At 37.9% G+C, this 20,898-nt stretch overlaps 1 protein-coding gene across 1 annotated transcript; it reads right to left on the reverse strand.

The window, feature by feature from the left end:
* Positions 1-7,185: 7,185 nt before the first annotated feature.
* On the reverse strand, positions 7,186-20,749 carry NUDT21 (nudix hydrolase 21). The gene is made up of 7 exons (XM_082607731.1): positions 20,499-20,749; positions 17,349-17,549; positions 16,422-16,485; positions 13,997-14,086; positions 9,537-9,612; positions 8,759-8,873; positions 7,186-7,466 (listed from the first exon to the last, which is right to left on the reverse strand). The coding sequence occupies exons 1-7, from the start codon at positions 20,612-20,614 to the stop codon at positions 7,445-7,447; spliced, it is 684 nt and encodes a 227-aa protein (XP_082463857.1). The 5' UTR covers positions 20,615-20,749; the 3' UTR covers positions 7,186-7,444.
* Between the last annotated feature and the right edge of the window lie 149 nt (positions 20,750-20,898).

Below are 20,898 nucleotides of genomic sequence, written 5' to 3' on the forward strand. Positions count from 1 at the left end.
GCGTCCGGCCACTTGTCCCTTCCCTTGCTTCCTTAAAACTCCCCCTTAAGCAGGTTACCCCGGAGCACCCCCTTCGGGCCTAGGAGCTTCCTAGGTGGCTGAAAGAGGAGATGGTGCTTAGGGAATAATAGAAGCCCTGACCTCATAGAAAGAAAATTAACCAACGGTCTTAAATTCTTCGCAAATAAAGTTTCTGCTGTTTACTCGTAACCTCCAGCAGAGTCTAAAACGAATCCGATTAAGCAGGAAATAAAAATGTGTTCCGTCATACACCAGGTAGGAATGTAAAATGGTGCAGCTATTTTGGAAAGTGGTCTGTCAGCTCCTCAAAAAGTTTAAACCTAAGAGTGACCATTTGACCTTGCAATTCCACTCCTAGGTAAGTAACCAAGAGAAATGAAAACACACCACCGCACAAAATGTGCACACAAATGTCAATAGCAACGTTATTCTTAATAGCCAAAGGTAGAAACAACCCTAATGTCCCTCAAGCAATGAATGGATACCTAAGTGATACCCCCTACAATGGAATAGTATTCAGCCATGAAAATGAAGTACTGATACATGCTGCAACATGGACAAATCTTGACGACATGCTAAGTGACAGCAGCCAAATGGCCGCATAGTGTGGTTCCATTTATTCGAAATGTCCAGCACAAGCAAAAACATAGGTAGACAGAGAAAGTAGATTAATGGTTGCTTAGGGAGATGAGGGAACTGAAGTATAAAAACTAAACATGGATTTCTTTTTGAGGTGATGAAAAGTGTTCTAAAATTGTGGTGACTGTGGCACAACTCTGAATATACTAAAAATCTTTAATTGTATATTTATATGGTGAAATATGTAAAGTATAGCTCAATAAGACTGTTAAAAAAAGAAAGAAAGAAAAGCACTACCAAAAAAAAGTGCTACCTTGGGGGTCTTATTCTCCAAGGCCTGTACTAGTGCCTGATGCAGAGTAGGTATTCAGCAAATATTTGTTGAATCTTACAAACTTTCAAAAGAAAAGGACTAAAATATATTCAAGGTCTCTTTCATACCTAATATTCTAATTCTAAAAGTTTGTTAGAAAACAAAAGATCGCTCAGCTCGTCATTACTACCCAATTTGTAATTTTTAGGAACATCCTATTAAAGGGCCTGTGATGAACACAACAGTATGGCTTTTACTGGGGAGGGAGGATGAGCGCGTACACACACACACACTTTTTTATATGAGATCTATATGATTAAACTTTCAGTTTCCTTTGGTTCTCTACCTGCAGCCATTTGATTAAAATGCTGAACTTTCAACTTTATTGGTAAATAAAGTTTTATACGGAAAAAAGGATAGTGATTTTCCACAAGTAACAGTTCTACTTTATCTGAGCCCCCATAAATTTTAAACCACACTATCCAACTATCCAAATTCAATCCAAGCCACAATAGTTATAAAATATCATATACCAAACTTGTCCTGTCACCATAAGGGGCTACTGTTAATAAATCTGTCCTTATTAAGGTACAGTATTCCACCATCTTGAATTCAAAGTGTTATACTCTGAGTTATATTTTGAGAGAACCACTACTTTCTACGTGTTAAAACTTCAGGCAGCCTGTTTCCTGGAATGACTTTGTGTTTAATAGCAACTTTTAACATTTGATTCTGACTACATAAAAACTATAGTCTAAATATTATACTCTCAGAAGCTTGTAATTTCTGAAGATTCAATATGAGAATAGGTGACATTAACCTAACTATATAAGGTTATTTTTTATTTGCATTTTAAAAGATCTTAAAGGTTTGCATCTGGACATCTTACTGGGATAATTAGTATTTGTTCTGCCAACATTTTGTCCTCAACCCATTCCAAGAAGGTAGCCAGGCTTTTTGCACATCCTTCCCTCAAGGATTTTTTTTTTCAAGGACAGAACCCACCTTCTAAAGTCAACCAATGCTCCTGGTTCTTTGTACTGCATCCTACATCATGATAGGAGTGGGAAAGGAGACCAGACTCAGGGGGATGAATACTAGTGTGGCCAGGAAGGCTGGGCCATAGGCATAGGGGCCACCTGCATCATTTGCATCCTAAGGCCCAAGTGTAGCAGGGAGGCAATGGAACCAGACTTAAGAAGCTAGTTCAAAGCAGCCGCATAGCACAGGGAGATCAGCTCGGTGCTTTGTGACAGACTGGAGGGGTGGGATAGGGAGGGTGGGAGGGAGGGAGACGCAAGAGGGAAGGGATATGGGAACAGATGTATATGTATAACTGATTCAATTTGTTATAAAGCAGAAACTAAAAAAAAAAAAAAAAGCAGCTAGTTCAGCTTGGACAAATATCCATGGAGTCCATGATGGAAGCTAGAGGTCTCCCCACCCCCACCTTCATTTCAGAGTGCCATTTATGCTTTCTGGATTCGTATGACTTTGGGTAGGTCCCCTATTCCCAATAATGACTGAGACTGAATTCCCTGCCATTTTGTGAGACGGGGGCTCTGATTTGGTTTGATTTAAAGGAAATAAATATAACATTTCAGACAAACCAGAGTTGTGAAGATTCATATCTAGATACATTATAGCTCTTTTCATTTTAAAAAATATCCAAAAGCCTTCTATATTCATGATCTCATTTGATTTTCACCATCCTGTGAGAAACGCTGAGTAGTCTGGGTGTTGTTTAAGGTTCTCAGCAGCCTAGGAACTGAACTTCATCATCTAATCCAGTAGCCTTCATTGTGCTCCCATGGAATTCTGCTTGTGTTTTCATTAGCTGGACCAATGTGTTCCATTACTAAATCTAGCAGAGGGGAAAAAATAATCAACTCAAGTTCATAGGGAAAAAAGTAAGTTAATGGGAACATTTCAGTTTTTAGCTTTTCTTTCATAATTTTTCATAGCTCTTTGGTGCCTGCTATAAACTAGTAAAATTTTCAGAAAAACTCTGCAATAACTGTATCAAGTTTTGTTCAACTTTTGTTCAGATATAAAGTCTCAAGCCTATGGTTTTATTACACATATATTCTCACGTTTTGAGTAAACCGTTTCTATTACAATAATGAAATTGAATTGCAAAGTACTGGGTTGGCCAAAAAGTTCATTCGGTTAACGAATACATCGTTCAATAAAGTTCTTGGTGAAAATGAAATTTTTTTTTTTTTTTTTTTTGCAGTACGCGGGCCTCTCACTGCTGTGGCCTCTCCCGTTGCGGAGCACAGGCTCCGGACGCGCAGGCTCAGCAGCCATGGCTCACAGGCCTAGCCGCTCCGCGGCATGTGGGATCTTCCCGGACCAGGGCACGAACCCGTGTCCCCTGCATCGGCAGGCGGACTCTCAACCACTGCGCCACCAGGGAAGCCCGAAAAATGTTTTTTATTTGTACTTAAAACCAAGTGAACTTTTTGGCCAACCCAATATTACAAAAGTAGCAAGCATGGTGTCACAGCACATCATTACCTCCAAGCAAGTTTGATTAAAAAAAAAAAACCAAAACTAAAGTCAATACTCTCTTTGGAAACTGATGAGTCCCCAATGATATAACACAGTTAACAAAATTGCATGGCAACTTCTAAATGCCAGTCTTCAGGTTCCAAATCCAATGACCCTTTCACATTGCAGGAAACCGCATCTGCCTAAGACAACTGCCAACACACAATGGAGGAATGCAAGGGGAGGGCAATATGGATGTCCCAGGTCTTCAAGCCCTTGCTGTTATGCAAGTTGTCTCTTACCTAATGTAATGGCCTCTGGCCAATGACACTGAAAAAGAACCGTGCAGGATTTCTAATGGCACGCTAAGATTAGTAGCCACACACAAATTCAGAGCCATTCTAATTTTTTTTATTGAAATGACAATAAAATAAAAAAAGAACAGTGACCATTTTAATCAAACTTTTACTTTACAAATATAAAAATATAACCAAAACTTCAGTTTCTTTTATACATTTTTCTATAAACTTAATGCCAGAGAAATTCCCAAAGCCAAACTATAAATGATGCTTGTACATTAGAATGTGAACGCAGCAACCAAAGTTTAAGTTTTTAAATGCGCTGATCTTTCCCTTAACAGAACATAATACATTTTCTCAATTTAGCTCTAGTCTTACGATACAATCCATCACTAAAATACAAATTACGTCTAAACTGGCTTAATCTAGATTTACTTCAGTTTTTAGTCAGTTTTTTCACAAAAACAAGCTAGATAAATATAAACTAATATTAAAATGTGTTTTATGGCTCAAGTCAAATTACAGTATTATGCTTCTCATTACATATTTAGCAAAGGCAAACTGCTTCAAATGAGTCCAGTTTAACCCAAATAATGAGTAATGTAAAACATGTGGAATAATTATAGGAAATCAAACCTCATGCTTATATAAGCTGACTTGTATTACAGTCAAAACCCACTAAGCCTTCTCTGACAATGGGACATACAAAATTTTGCACTCTCTGAAACAGTCTTAGTGATGGGCGCATACTGTTCCAAACACTATGAACTAGTGAAAACATCAGGTTTGAGGAACTCAAACATGGAAAAGGTACTCCAAGAATTTCATCTCAAAAAATGAAGTCATTAAAAACCCGAGAGTGTAAGAGTCGCACCATTTAAGAAAGGGAATTTTAAGCTGATTGCCTGTTGGCCTGCTGAATTTGGAGGACCTCTACCCCTCACTTCTAATTAACCATGTAAGAAAACAGACTGGCTAGTTTGGGTATGTTTTATCCAAATAAAATGCTAACTTAACAGAACCCTTAAATATAAAAAATAATAACTGAACCATACAATGCTAATTACAAGGGAAGACAATGATAAAAAGTAAAAAGTCTTAACTACTGTTAAAAGTACAAATTCATACACAGAATTATCATAATGCTATTTTAAGTATTATCTACTTTTAAAAAATCACGTCTTCACCACATAGAAAAAAATAGATTTCACTTTTCTTCAAAGGGATGTCAATCCTAAATATGATTTAAAACATTTGAGTAAAACTTTTTAGTTTTTCCCTCAACCTACTGAATATTTTCCAATGCCATTTAGTAGTCTTATAGAGTATTCACTACTTAGATTACTCAGGGAAAAGAACACGGCATATATTGTAATTATACAATGCAAAAGTGGGCTCTCATTTACAAACAAACCTGGAACATAGAAGGCATTCAAAAATATAAGTTAATCAAGAGCTCATTTAAAAACTAGTCAGTATTTATTATTTAGAGAATTGGAATGCACATTTTAAGACTGTTGGTTCTTGAAGAAGTGTGGTAAGAACTTACTTAACGAAAGTGTTAAACAGTACCCTTGTACCCTCTTTCTAATGGAATACATCAAATCTGAACTTCCCTAGTTCTACTATTTTCATCAGGAAACTTAACAAGAGAGCATTGGGATACTATAACTAACCAGTTCAAATACAAGTTTAAAAAATTTGTGTTTGTGTTATGAATTTTACACTCAAAACCAGATCTATTATATTCCAAAGTTACTAACTCGGCCAACTTACTGTTTTTCTCACTTAAGCCCCAGGGTATGGATGACTGACTCAAGCACTTATACAACTGGGAAGTAATGCTCAAGAAAGAATTTCTAGGTCAAAGCTTAAGTTACAAAAGGACACGAGTGCCCTCGAATCAGATGACTCTTCAACTCAAACACTCCTTACTGACAGCACTTTATAAATCACACCAAGAAAAAGTCTGCCTCTCCTCACTCTCCCCAAATGGCAGGAGCTCACACACCTGCAAGTCACCACTGCAGCTTTTCACTTGGATTCCAGAAACAATCTTGGAAGGTGGGCTAGGTCGAGCCATCTCCATCTCTGCCTTCCCCAATCTTGTAGGATTCATCAGTGAGCTCACCAGTAAAATTACAGTTAAGTTAGAAACAAGTGAATGTAAACCAGAAGGGCAGGACTGTTACACTTGAAGGAGGACGACTATCCACAAAACTAGGGGCTTTTTCAAAGGAGATCCCTGGTCATTTTTGGTCCTGGAGACCGGTGCTCACCTACTACTAAGCATGGGCACAGTTACAGTCACTATTAGATACGTAATTGTGTGAAGATTTGACAGGACTTCAACTAAATAAACTTGAATGTTTATAAACATAATTGCTCAACTGCTCTTGGTCTGATTTTCTCAAGTCTAAATAGGGAAGAATGTATGATGTATCTTTCACATCACCCAATATTCAGGAGAACAGCCCTGTGGTCAGTACCATAAAGACGTACAACTAACCAAAAGGTCATTTCTATCTATTAAAAACATTAACTGTGTCAATCTCTTTTCTTTAAGTAGCTGCATCTTGTAAGATTTCCTCTACATTAAGCCTACAGTCAATCACTTGTAACAAGGCATACACGATATACCATTAAGCAATAACACGACCAGCAAACTCTTTTGCCTTAAGATTTTTTTTTAATTCCCTCAAATTTGATCCTAATTTAGAAGTGTTTTTAAAAGATTTTAAAATTTCGTATTTTTCTCTTAGGCTGACAAAATCTAATTCTGATTCAGATCATTCCAAAATATTTTTGAAAAGGCTTTGTGTCACTTGTTAAAACCAAATTTTCATCTCTTTCACTGTAACTTCACATCAACTGAAATAACTAACTTTACAATCCAAGAGTTCAAAACGTAACAGATCCACTTTTAGAAACTTCTTTCACCTTCACAGATCACCTAAGATACATAAATTCCAACAGCACAAATGTTGTAATTTGTGCATTACGGGGGAGGGCTCTAATGAGCGCTGGATCTCTCTCTTTTTATACCAATGCCCATAACGTTCCCCAGCCTAGTCAATTTTAATAGTTTCCCGTCTGTTTAATTAGGATCTTTTGTTTGTGAAGTAAGATCTGGTGATACCGGTATAAAATGTACTAGTCAGTAACACACTGGGAGTTCTGATGTAATAATACAACTCATTAAGAGTGTAAAACTGGTACAGGAGTTGCACCTTGGACTAACTCAAGCAAATCTAGCTCCCAAAAGTAACAGAAGATCCTCATCACAAAGATCTGTAACACGGTCTTGGAGTATACCCCCAAGAATGGTATCGGAGCAAGGGTCCCACAAACTTTATTGACCTAAACCTGTCATTGTCTCTTAACATTCACCTGCTTAGTAGGGGAAAAGCAATCCTTGCCTGTAAGAATTTTACAAGTTTCATGTGAAATTAAAAAACAAAACAACAACAAAAAAACAAATAGAAAGAAGTCCACTTTCTTTAATGTTGTACAAAAAAGTATGAGTAGAACCAAAAGTAAATTAAACATTATCACATTTGTTTACACCACAATTGAGTTTTTCATATTAACTTTACTATTCAAACAACAGAAAGTAGGTGGTCATTTAGGGACTGGGGAAGAGATAAAACCAAAAAAACTTTTCTAGCATGTTTATTCTACACTGTGTATAGCTGTGCTCACAGAGACGGCTTCCCTTACTTCTCTGTTGCGCAGGAATTCAGTTGTATATAAAATTGAACCTGAATTTTAAAAAGAACAATATCTTTATTAAAAACAGTATTATTTACATAGTTTCTACCTTAGTTGATAAAGAAATTTATTTGGACATTTCAACCCTCCCTTGACATTTTGGGCATTTTCTACACAGAGACACCCTTTTCTTCCACCTGTCACATCTTACACATTAAATAACAGTATCGCTGAATACTTACAATTTAAAAAACTTTTAAGAGTGTAAATTTGATTAATTATCCACTTTCCTTGAGGGAAGGAAAAGTTTTTAAACCTCATTGTATTCTGACCACTCAGCACAATTCCTGTTACCTGATAGGTAGTGTTCAAATAAATGAATAATATGACTCTTTTTACATATCCCATATTTCAACGTGTAACCCATCAGCAGACCAAAGCAGAGAGCAAAAGATGAAGTCTGATTTCTGTGCCAAAATAGAAAGATCAATTTCATACTAAACAGGCTTTCATAGAAGGCCAAAATCACTACTGAAATTGTTTTTAAACTAACATTTATTAAGCACTTACCAGGTGCCTGGCATTATTCTAAGCACTTTATATGTGTTATTTCATTTAGTCCTAACAGTTCTATGAAGCTGGGACTACCATCCCCATTTACAGATAAAGAAACAGGTATAATAATTTGTCAAAGGTCACACTGCCAGGAGGCAATGAAGATGGAATTCAAATCCAAACCCTGGCTGTAGAATCCATATTATTAACCACTATGTTATTCTGATTGACTCAAGGACCTCAACCAGTACAAGTCAATTTAAAAAACAAAACAACACACATTTCTCATCACTCTATCTGCCTTAAAAAAAAAAAAAAAAAATCAAATTCCATGTAAAAATTCAGGACTTAATCCCACATGCCTCAACTTGGGCCTGAATAGATTTCCAAATGGAAAGAGAATATGTATTACACCTAGAGATTCAATTCTCCACGTTTTTATATACGTAACTCCTATCATATTTATTATCCTCATATTTATTATACATTGCTGACTACTATTTTACCATCTCTTCTTTGAATGAAGACTTCAAACTTAACTGTAGAGAATACCAGATTTGGGGAAGAAGAGATGCACAAATACCAGAATGTCATGCTGCAACTTAGGGTCTGAGGACACAGTCATATTTAATCTTTGGCTTAATCTGCACAAGACCTAAGGATCCATCTACTGTCTTAGTTTCCTTGAAGACCAAAATTTATGAACCGTCCCTCCTCAAGTGGCTTGGATTATCTTTAAATCTGGCAGTTTAGACTTATCAACCACAAAACATCCAATTTTCCATACCTGCTCAAAAGCTGGGGGAGACTAGAAATGATGGGTCCATATCCAGGTGCATTGTCATACAGTTCAAAAAGTGGTGCAGCTACCAGCTTGTAATTTTTAGGGACTGCAAACAAGGCTAAAATAAGATAAAACAGTATTCATTTTCTATATTTTCTTATATAATCACTGCTTCTACTTCACTAGTAAAGTAATAACCAATTTTACATTTGAGAAACTTTTGAGGAAAAAGATAACTCTCATTAACACACTTTGGTTGTGTCTTTTAAGCGAAGTTCATAGTCACAGCTTTGAAACTGACTCTCTAAAGAGATCTATGCTGTTAACAACCAAGAGCACCTTATGAGTGCTGACCCTGGGAGAAGGGGGAGAAGACCCCTGAGCTTCTAATTTACTTTGAATTCCATTTTAAAAGTAACAAAAAATGGAGCAATTATTTGTTAATATGCACAACAGAGCTAAAGACTATATTAAAAAAAATCAATTCATCTGTCTCCTAAAATTTTCAGTTTATCACAATGTGAAAATCAATACAAGCAGCTAAACAGTTATTAAAAATACTTTAATCTGGTATTCTAGGCTCTAGTTACTTACTTTTCCCTGTAACATGACTGGCAGATCCAAGAAAAACTAGGTAATTCTGTATAAAAATGGTATGTGCTTTTAGTTTAATGATAAATCCCCAAATTCAAGGAACTTGGGAAAAACACAAATAGAAGTATCCTTGAAATTACACTGTAAAAGTTTTTAGATGGCTGCCTTCAAAAACAAAATAACTTACCCTTCTCTTGAAGCTGAACCAAAAACAACTTCTTATGTTCCTTAGGTTTTGTAATATGTGCAGGAATATATGGATACTAAAATAACAAGAAAATAATTTGTAGTTGCCAAGACATCCCTGATACCTCCCATGCCTCCACTGACCAACTTCTCCTGTTTCAGACATTAAGCTCAAATATCAGCCCTCTGAAACCAAGTTCCTCATAACCCCAACACAATATTAACATGTATACCATGGCTTCATTTATTTCTTACATGTTTACTCCCCAATATACTGTAAACTGCTTGGAGAAGAAGAATCCTTTCTAGTCTTCCCTTTACCAGGATCTGGTACCTAACAGATGTACTAATAAATAAATGCTTTAATAAATATAAAATATCAAGTAGTAAACCATTCAACTGTTCAAGACAATTAAATGTGTACACATAGGATTTATTGCTTGAGAAGTTTAAACTCAATGAAGTCTGATACTGATGTTTTTAATAAAAGTTGTCTTTTAAAAATACATCATTACTAAGTTAAATTTTCTAGAATCTTGATGCGGACATGTTTACTATATTAAAAGTTTAAATACAGCCCGTGAGGTATTTAACAGGACATTCCTCCCCACAACAACCACACATGCATATGGGACACATGCTGCAGGAACACCAGGTGAGCCGTCTTTGTCAGCTGGACAAAGTCAAACTGCTTGTGAAAAATGAGAAAATATTTTGAAGAATTTAAAGGGATGAAAAGAAATCAGAGAGAGAAGGTTGCTACCTGAGAAAGAAGAATTTTAACACAGAGAATTTTTTAAGTCTAAGATAGAGATTTCTTTTTGTTCTACTGTGTGCGTGTAATGAAAACCTCTCCTACATCTCCCCTTAATACATTCAGAAAAATCTACTTTTCTTTTGGAGTATTTGAGGGCAGGGGAATTAAAAAGTGCTGAAAATAGGCATAATGGGAAAGGAGGATAAAAACAGTGGCTGCCAAAAGGAGGTATTATCACCCCCATTTTATGTAAGGAACTTGTGCAGAGAGGCTAAGTATCTTTCCCATGACGATACAGCTAAGCAGCGATGCCAGGATTCAATTGAATCTATCCAACTCTCATCTAACTATAAAAGCCTATGTTATTTCCCACTATGCTGTCCCAGTGGCACCCAACCAGTACTCTGGCTAGAATAATTATGTACCAGAGCCATCCCTAGGGTATAATGAATCAAGACAGTTATCCTAGACTTTGGAGGTACCCTATACTATCATGAAAACCAGGCACATTGGCAGCAACAGAGACAAAGAAGTGAGAAGAGCCTGAACAGCACAGTGAGACCTGTGGTTCACATACAACAAAAGTTCCCAAACCATGGCCAAACCAGTGACCAGCATTACCCCAGTTTTCTTCTACTCGACGCTATATGTTCCTTTTCGTTTAAGCCTTTGTTTTCCATTCCTCATCTTGGTGTTTAAGCCAACTGCACTTTATACAAAAAGACCAGGGACATGGTGTGATGCTCTTTTCCCACTGACACCTAACCAATACCCTAAATTTACTAAATAAACACACAATCCTTATGTCATATCTTATACTAACAGAGCCAAGCTTAGGGTTCAGTGAATTAAGAGAACTGTCCTAGAACCGTGGTAGGGGAGGTGAATGAGGGTATTCAGAAAAGTAGCCTGGAAAATGGTATTATTACTGAGCATTTTCCAGTTAGATCAAGGAATGTTCAAGAAACCAAAAAAAAGTTTATAATAATTGTTCTATTTATCTTTGGACCAGGAACTTCACTACTTCCAGATGAAATTATACTTTCCTAACGCCAAGACAATTCTCAGGTAGTGAGCATGAGCACCAGCTTCCACAGCACATTCTCTTCCTATCCTGCAGCTACACCAGAGTCAGAAGACAACAAACAGAACAGTCTTCTGCTTGGCTAATATTTTGAGCAGTTCTTGACCTGGAACATCTTATCATGCAAAGAAGTTATCAAAGGCATAGAGCCTTGTCAGAAGAATTCAGGATCCAACTTACTAAGGCTCCCGTTAGTCAAAGATAGGAAAATTTGAGCATTAGTAACATTATCAATCATTACAATGGATTAAAACACATCAAATATATTGAAACCCATTAGGTCAAACGACACTTTAAAAGGTCACCAAAAGAGATGCTTTTTGTGCTTCTCATTGGTTTCTCATCCCACCTCAAATTTCAGGGAGGCTGTGCTTTAAACTGTCAAAAAGCTCCCTTGCTTGCTTCCAACATCACACTCTTGCTTTTCAGCCTCAAAGCATTTCCAAAGCCCTGGAAATTCTCTCAACCAGTGATAGGTCTCAACATGAAAATGCAAGGGAGTTATTACAACCCTCATCCAATGGGGGATGGAAGTCCCTGGCCTTCCATCCTTCCAACAGACAATTCTGAGGTGCATCCCTCATGGTCCTTAGCAGGATCAATCCAGCTACCCACAGCTGTAATAAGATCAATTATGTACCGTTTTTTAAAAAAACAAACAAACATCTGCTGCTTCTGGTCTCCCTTTCCCTGCACTCTGCTGCTTCCTGGGATCACATCCTAAACAAACTACCTGCACCCAAGTCTTTGTCTTACTCTCTTTTTGAATAAAGTCATGACTTTGGAGGATGCTAAGAAATTAACTCATTCTTCTGAACACTGGTAAGTAGAGGAAAAGAAACATCTGTTTTTTCCTACACAAACTATACCTCAGGGTAACAAATAATTGGTAAGTTTTTCTTTACATAAGGAACACGATCCTGATGAATTAATAGATTTAGGAAACTATTACCCATGAGCTACTAACATTATGAAAAGAAACAACCAGACATTAGAAAATTCCTGATGGAAGTAAACAATACCACCTGTGTTAGCCAGGCTCCAAGATCACCCTCAATGATCCCTGTCTCATGGTATCTCCTCCCACAATGTACTATGCTGATCTGTGTGACCAATAGCATACAGCAGAAGTGATGAAGTGATGGTATGTCACCGCGAAGATTAGGTTATAACAGACTGGGATGCCAGCTGTCTTACTAGGAGTTGCACTATGGAGATGCTCTCACAACAACTGAGGGAGGCCTTCGGTCAGCAGCCAACAAGGAACTGAAGCCTTCAGTCCAACAGCCCAGGAGGAACTGAGAGGTATGCTAACAAATAAATGTGTGAGCTTGGGATCAGATAATTCAGCCTCAGTCCAGCCTTGAGATAATGCAATACTGGCCAAGAACTTGACCATAATTTAGCTGGGTGACAGAACCACCCAGCTAAGCAGCTCCCAGATGCCTTACCCTGAGAAACTAAGACAATAAATGTCTGTTGTTTTAGGCTGCTAAGTTTTGGGAAAATACGTACACAGCAATAGATAAGTAATATAGCACCTATTACAAGCCTTGTACCCCCTTCGCAAAAAACTGAACCCAAATCCAGTCTCGTGATCTAACTAACCAATTTACATAGGACACAGAGGAAAAAGCTATGTGTTCAATGATAACAGGGGAATGCAATCAGCAATGAAAACACTAAGGACTTTAAATGGCCTGTCTCCATTAGCAAATAAATTACAAGGAAAAAAAGAAAGATAGGGAGCCAACCTACAGAAGAAAAAGAGACTTAAGAGACTATCCTAGGGACTTCCCTGGTGGTGCAGTGGTTAACAATCCACCTGCCAATGCAGGGAACACAGGTTCGAACCCTGGTCCAGGAAGATCCCACATGCTGCAGAGCAACTAAGCCTGTGCGCCACAACTACTGAAGCTGGTACACCCTGGAGCCCGTGAGCCACAACTACCGTGTGCTGCAACTACTGAAGCCCACGCGCCTAGAGCCCATGCTCCACAACAAGAGAAGCCACTGCAACGAGAAGCCCACGCACCACGATGAAGACCCAACGCAGCCAAAAATAAATAAATAAATAAATAAATAAATATTTAAGAAAGAGACTATCCTAATTCAAACAAATTATAAAAATAAAATTTGAAACTATCAGGGATATGTGAACAGTGACTACACATTTAATGATATTATGAAATTATTTATTTTTAGCATGACAATGGTAGTACTGTGGTTATGTTTTTAAAAAGATCCTTACTTTTTAAGAGATGCACATTAAAATATTTACAACTGAAATTATATCTAGGATTTGCTTCAAAGTAACCCAAGATGAGGGCAGCAGGAATGGAGCAGTCAGGGGAGGGATAGGGTTGGTGAAGTTTGACCATGAGTTGCTAACTGCTGAGGGTGGATGATGGGTAATGAGGTTTGTTTACTTTTACTATTCTATTTTTGTATATATTTGAAATTTTCCTTTAAAAGAAAAAAATGCTTGGCTTTTTAAATTTAAATTAAGCAGGGAAGAAAGGAAATTTCAAGTCAAATTCTACTATGATCTTTTTAAATGGCTGGAATTAATCAGCTTCCTACTTCCCCAAATGCCCAGCAAATGTAACGGAACACTAACCTGAGGAGGTTCAAAATTTGGTCTCCACCAGTTACCAATGCAGTCATCAATAACCCAGTCTTGCAGGACTCCATCTTGACGACCCAATATCTGTCAAAAAGAAATGATAGAGCCAGTAAACAACTAAATATACATAGCCATGAATATCCTTCTTCAGTGAAGAAAATATCTTTGGCAGCACTCCTAATGGAGACTAATGGCTAATATGCCTCCCACATGGATTTCCTTTTGTAATTTGTTTATTATTTATTATCTGTGTCACTCTGCCCAAGACACACTATTAGTTCAAAATTAGCAGTCTAGCATCAACATAACCATGGAGGACCAACACATCTGGTCTCTGCCCTTGCTATGCATGGAAAACCAAAGGTGATCAATTACCTACACCAGCCAATAGCATAGTTTTTTCTAGAATCAACTGTAGCTTTTGTAAATCACCCATCTAACCAACCTATAGAAATAAGTGTGCAAAATTCACAGTTTTCATTTCTATAAATATGTAAAACATAAGATTAAGGTTATTTTAATCAAAGCTATATTCTATATATTTTAATTGGTCAAAAATTCGTAATGAGAAAGAACAGTTCCCTGTCCCACTTCACCATTCCCGCTGGCTATAACTTTCAACTCTTAGCTGTTTTCCCCCAATATTTGCCTCTATTTTTAAAAGCATTCTTGTTTTTAAATAGACAGTTTATCTCAGTTTTACATTTACAGAAAAGTTGAAAAGATGGTACAGAGACTTCCCATATATCCCATACCCGGTTTTCCCTACTTTTAACATCTTACATAAGGACAGCACATTTGCCACAACTGATGAACCAATACTGATACCTCCTTATTAACTGAAGTCTGTATTTTAATCAGATGACCTTAGTTTTTATCTAATGTCCTTTTTTCAGTTCCAGAATCCCATCTAGGATATCACATTATATTTGCATTTCTCCTCAGGCTCCTCTAGACTGTGACAGTTTCTCAAACTTTCCTTATTTTTTATAACCTTGACAGTTGTGAGGAGTACTAGTTAGGTATTTTGTAGAATATCCCTCCATTAAACTGGTAGAAGTCTATAAGTCTCCCTATTCAGGATGTAAACTTTCATGTATTCTCCCTACCTCCTCAACTTTTTCATTGTTTAGTGTTTTCTGATTCAGTCTCTACAGAGAATTAATCAGCAGCCAGTCTTTGCCTAAATGTACAGAGTGGGGAAGATGATCTAGGTATATAAATAATCCTATACAGACTGCCAGTCAATTCAGTTTTCAGTCCGTACATGCCCCCTATTTCACTGGCACTAGGCACCCCCAATTCCTTGGCCTTTCTGGTGTTCTACAGTGCTGGGTCCTGGACTTGCCCTTCTGCTGGGCTGAGGTTCTGGCTAAGTCAGTTATGATTTGCTCATCTGCCTTCTAGCTTCTAACAGTTTTTTCTGGCTGCTATCTCATTTTGCACTCCCTCAATCCTACTGGATTTTTATCTTTCTATAACCCCTTTACTACTTGTCGGTAGAGTTCTGAGAAAAAGCTGAGGTAAGCAGGTAGGTTCAATCTACCATATGTAAATGAAAGTCCAAATGCAGCACAATATTTAAGAGTTGTAATGCATTTAAAAAATACGAAAAAGACAAAGCAATAGGTCAAAGTGGTAGAATTACAGATGATTTTAGTTTTGTCTCTCCTACTTTCTGTATCTGCCAAGGCTGTTGTACAGATATGTATTAGTTTTGTAACTAAGCGGGTGGGGGGATTGCATGCTAAAAAAGAAAAATATTTAATAATGAAAACAGCTTACAATCTCAAAAACCTCCAGCATCTATATGCATTTGGCCCCAAGTCTTTAGAGGCAGACATTAGAACAACTTCTAAGAAGTAGCACAACTTGGGCAAAGCCTAAAAGATATGGGCAAAAATGAAAACAGGTATATAACAGAAATCATTCCCTTGTCAAAATTCTATTGACACCTCCTCTGGAATAAAACTATCTGCATTCAAATCTCCAGCTTCACGACACACTACTTGTATAACATCAAGCAAGTTACTTGAACTCTCTGTGCTCTAATTTCCTTATCAGTAAAACAGGATTAATAATAGTACCCACTTCCTAGTGCTGTTATGATGAGTAAAGGAATTATCGCGTGTAAAGCATGTAAAGTGCTTAGCAGCCAGTACTCAGTAAATGTTGTTTTATTAACCATTATTGCTGTATCTACAATATTAATGTAAAATAATGTTAAGATAAAGTAAGTATAAGTTCAACTTGCAGAAAATAAACATTGTACTAACACTCTCAGGTTTAAGTTTTATTTATTGAAAACTAAATAGTTAAAACTCATCCTTTTCAAGACAAAAAACCTGATTATGCATTAAGCTGATGGTATTTAAATGAGCATTAATGAAACCGTCAAAGTGGTTAAATAGAAAAATACCTCTGTCATTAAGCGTTTTAGTCCTTCAACTTCATCTTCTCCTGGGTTAAGCTCACCACCAGGTCTGTATAAAGGTTAAGAATTTCAGCTTTCAACTTAATACAATTTTGGGATAACAGGAAGAACACAATAATAATTATTTCTATCAAGTAACTGCATAACACATTTCAGTATCACATGATAAGGCAATCAAAGCAAACTAATGTCAAATGGAGGGGGAGAATGTGCTAGAAAATTGAATTCATAATGTTAAGTCGCCAGGCTAACAGTACACAAACCCTAGTTTTAAATAAACAAAATAGGGACCACAACATAAACATCACATATTTGCTGGAAACCAGTCCATCCCACTCTTTTCTCTCCGGACGTTATCTGGTGATAATGGAGTCGAGAAACGCCCAGAAAGCAGTGGACCCACATTCTCTAGATCTGAAGAACGGGGCATTTTTCAAAATTTCCAAACTAGGTATTTGAGAACTCTCTTTTTGGTACAATCTGGTCAAATAGTTGTGGACTAAACACGTATTGAGAGATTTATGAGCTTAAATGAGGAAACTAAACAATTATCTATAAAAATGTAACCCATTTTAAGAATAGGAAACACTATTCACCCTAAGCAGGAAATAATATCAATTGTTCTTAGTAATGCTACAAAGACACCTAGAAATTGAACTTAGACTCATTTGTTTCATAGGGCTCCTATCAAGCTCAGTCACTAACATCAACAATACACAGAAACATGCAGATTTGTACTTAGGCAATAAATGAGCACTGCACTGGAGAAAAAAATGCTTTTGAGCTTCTCTTTCTAAACACTCCATTAACAGCAGTGTTTGTTGAGATAAATGACTAAAAGCTAAAACTGTATTCCAAAGCTGCGGAGAACAGCAATCCTATTAAAAGTTGTTAATTTCCAATGACACTTACAGTTTAAAGAAAGTTGTTCCCAGCTGTAGCAGTAATACATGGGGTAGCCGGTGCTCATGGACAATCAAAACCCCTTCTACAGTCCTCCTCATGCCAATTTTATCAAATTCCTCCCTCATGCGCTGAAATCTGGCTGCAACGGAGCTGTCCTTCTCATAGAGGGGCTCTTTTGTACCAAAAGTGTAATTGGTAAGAGGGTACCTGTGATCCAAAGACAAACATCAAAGAACTGTAGAACATTAATTTACCAGGACAGATACCAATCACATATAAGGAAACCATGGTAAAAAGTTTATATATTACACTCAGAGACAATAGGATATGTCCAAAGTTAAACAACTAGTTAATAAGACAGCGGAGACCAGAATCTAGCTCTTTGGACTCTAAGGCCAGAGTTTTCATTAGATCAAGCTGCTACTTCATACTTGAACTTTCAAGCACAGATGACAGTATCCTTAAAGCCCTTAAATCCTTAGAGGAGTGGGTATCTGAATAACTGGTTTTAGATCATGGATGCTACACTAACACTGCCAACCTGGCTAATGTGCCCTAGAGTTCCTCTACTAATCTAATCATAAATTCTATTAATTATGGGTGCTAATGGCTAATCCCTCTTTTTCTACAAGCTGAGCCACCACTTTCCATCATCTCCCCAGTTATTTTCTATTTCTCCCAGTCAACTATCTTCAGACTTTTCTCATACCTTTCTTCTTCAGATGAACTTTTCTTTCCCTTCTAAGCCTTTTAACCTTCTGCATTTATTCTATTCAGTATCCTTATTCTTCCTTTCCCCTCATTTGAATCTTCTGCCCACTAGATGTAATCTGAATATTCTCTCCTCCTTTATCAAGAATTCAAAATACGACTTATATTGAAGACAGTTTTCTTCTTGCCTAGTAAGATTTTTTCCTTAAAGATAGTTTAAAAACTCATATTTATATTTCATCACAGGTACTACCTTGTAACCCCTCGATCATAAGACTTACAATAAGAAGTCTTTGGTTATAAGCCTTTGAGTAAGAATGCTTTGGCCACACTTGTCTGTCCCCAATGCATTTAGTCTATCAAAACACCTTGCATTAGAAATCAACAACAGCGTAACTAATCCACTTAGTTATTCTTGAAAGGGGAACAAACCAAGGTTGCCAAAACTTTAAAAATTACTTTAATCCCAGAAGCCAAATTCTAGGCATAAGTGAAGCAGCTCTAAAATAACTAAAATGAACTATTTCCAAGATGCTTTAAAGATTTTAAGAATCTCCCCAGCAGACTCAATGCTAAATCTAACATCTTCATCACTAGCAGCAGCAATCCCATACAGCACTGTGTGCCCTGCAATTAAAAAGAAAATGCTTTATATATATTAACATTTAGTTCTCAAAACCTGAGTTACAAAGAATTGAAGACAGCTATAACACACCTCTACTGTAAAAGCCAGCTCTCCCATCACGAGATGCCATCAAGATGAAATGTAAGAATTTTCAGCTGTGAAATGAGAGTGCCAGCCCAGACACATCTGTAGTATTCCCATCATACTGTGAGCTTTGTAAATCAGGGACTACACCTTACTTCCTCACCACTGTATACCCAGCATTATTCCTGGTGCCGGCTACAAAGTAAGCATTCATGCAATATCTCATACAATACTTCCTAATAAAATATATTGGAGAAGAGAGAACTTGTTTTCAATTCAGACCATTACTCACCTACGTGAACTGAGTTCACAACACAATCATTTCTGAATACTGTTTTTATATAGGAGAGGAAAAGTACTGCAAATCCATTAACCCATAACTTTAATGGAGCAAAAATTAAAACATTTTCACCGTTAGTTCCATATAATGGCTTGATGCAAATTGATCCAATAATCAAGGTAAATCAAGGGAAAATTGTGAGTCCTAGTTCTAATTACCAGTGAAAGTAATCCAGAAGCTGTGCTTTCACATTTTTTAGAAGAAGATTTAGCCTTTCCCATTTCACGGGAATATTATGAGGATTTTTCTAAAGACATCATAGAAAATTAAAATGCTATTATGTTAGTGTAACAGCTAAAGATATTAACTTGTATACTATCTACTAGTTCCAGATTTCATAAACCCAACGTTTTTATTACCTAAATTTCCAGTACCTGTTTTGTCAAATAAAACAACAATAACCATCTTTTCAATTTCAAATCGCTTTTGAGGAAAGAAAGTTCATTTATTTGAATATAAAATAGAGAAACACCTAAAGTGTCCTACCAAAACACCAGTATCAGTAAATCCTTGCACCCTTTAAATACTGACCAGCATAAACTGGCCGTTTTCTTCCATTAGGGTCAGCACCACGGTGCCTCACAAACTTTCAGAGGTGATTAAAAAAAAAAGCACACTGATAATTTCTTGAGCAAGACACAGCCCGAATGTCAATTCCCTGTCACAGCGAGGTTACTTTTGAGAGTGAATTCGAAATGCAATGGCTTGAAGAGCTTAAACAGAAAGATGCTGAAAATAAACGCAACCCGCAATGGGATCTCTGGAGCTACATTTTGGTCCTCGCCACGGTCTGAAAGCCCAACCTCAATGAAAGTCCCAGCCCCCTCCCAAGCTGGGCCCTCCTGGGCGCTTGGATGCTGTCGCTGCGGCAGGGAAGACACGTGAATGCATAGGGGGAAGCCAGATAGCCCTGAGCAGACGAATAAAATGTGTATTCAGGAGCTGAAACGCAATAAAGCAACAGAGGAAAAACACTAAACCTGCGCATTATAGCTAGATCTCGAAAGCTTACTATTAGAGCAAAGCGAAAACTGCAAAAGCGATGCTACGTTATACCACTCATGCCAAATAAAAACACACAAAACGATACCATACACGCGATGCTGAAGGATAAACACCACGGTTTGCGGCCGCTTATCTCCGGAGAGGTGAGGAAAAAATGAGTTCACAGCAAACGGGGTTTTCCTACAATGACTGAATGCAGGGGCATGGAAACAAGCCATCTTTCCAGAAAAGGGAAAACCCTCTCAACTAGGACTCTAGCCCCGTGGTGCTGGAGGTCGAAGAAGCGGAGTCCCCCGAGGGCGCGCCAGAAGGAGAGGACTGGAGTCTTTAGGGGCGCTCACGACGAAAGGGATGCCGACAGGACAGCGCGCGAAGGCCAGGCCGCACTTACAGGTTGATGGTGCGCTCCAGGGTGAGGGGCTTGGTCTGCTGGATGTACTTGTTGCCGAACTGGTTGACCCCGCGGGGCCAGCCGGTCTGCGAGCGATTGGGCGGCACCACGGACATGCTGGCGAGCTCGGGCACTAGCGGCAAGTGGAAAAGGAGAGGCAGGGAGACGTTCCCTGTGCGGACAGCCGTTAACCCCGTCCCACTCAGTAGCCGCCGCCCGCCATTAACAAGAAAGCGCCTGAGGAGGCGTACGCACGCCGGAAGTGCAGCCGGAGTCTCTGGCGGCAGGAAGTAGAGAGGGGGTGGCCTGCTCGACCGAGCAACATCGATCCAATCGCTGCTGGGATGGCCACAATATCTGGAGCTCCCATTGGTAAGTCGGGTATGGGGTCCGCCTCCCT

This window comes from Mesoplodon mirus (assembly GCF_964341445.2).
Source record: "Mesoplodon mirus genome assembly, chromosome: 19".
Classification (NCBI taxonomy): domain Eukaryota; kingdom Metazoa; phylum Chordata; class Mammalia; order Artiodactyla; family Ziphiidae; genus Mesoplodon; species Mesoplodon mirus.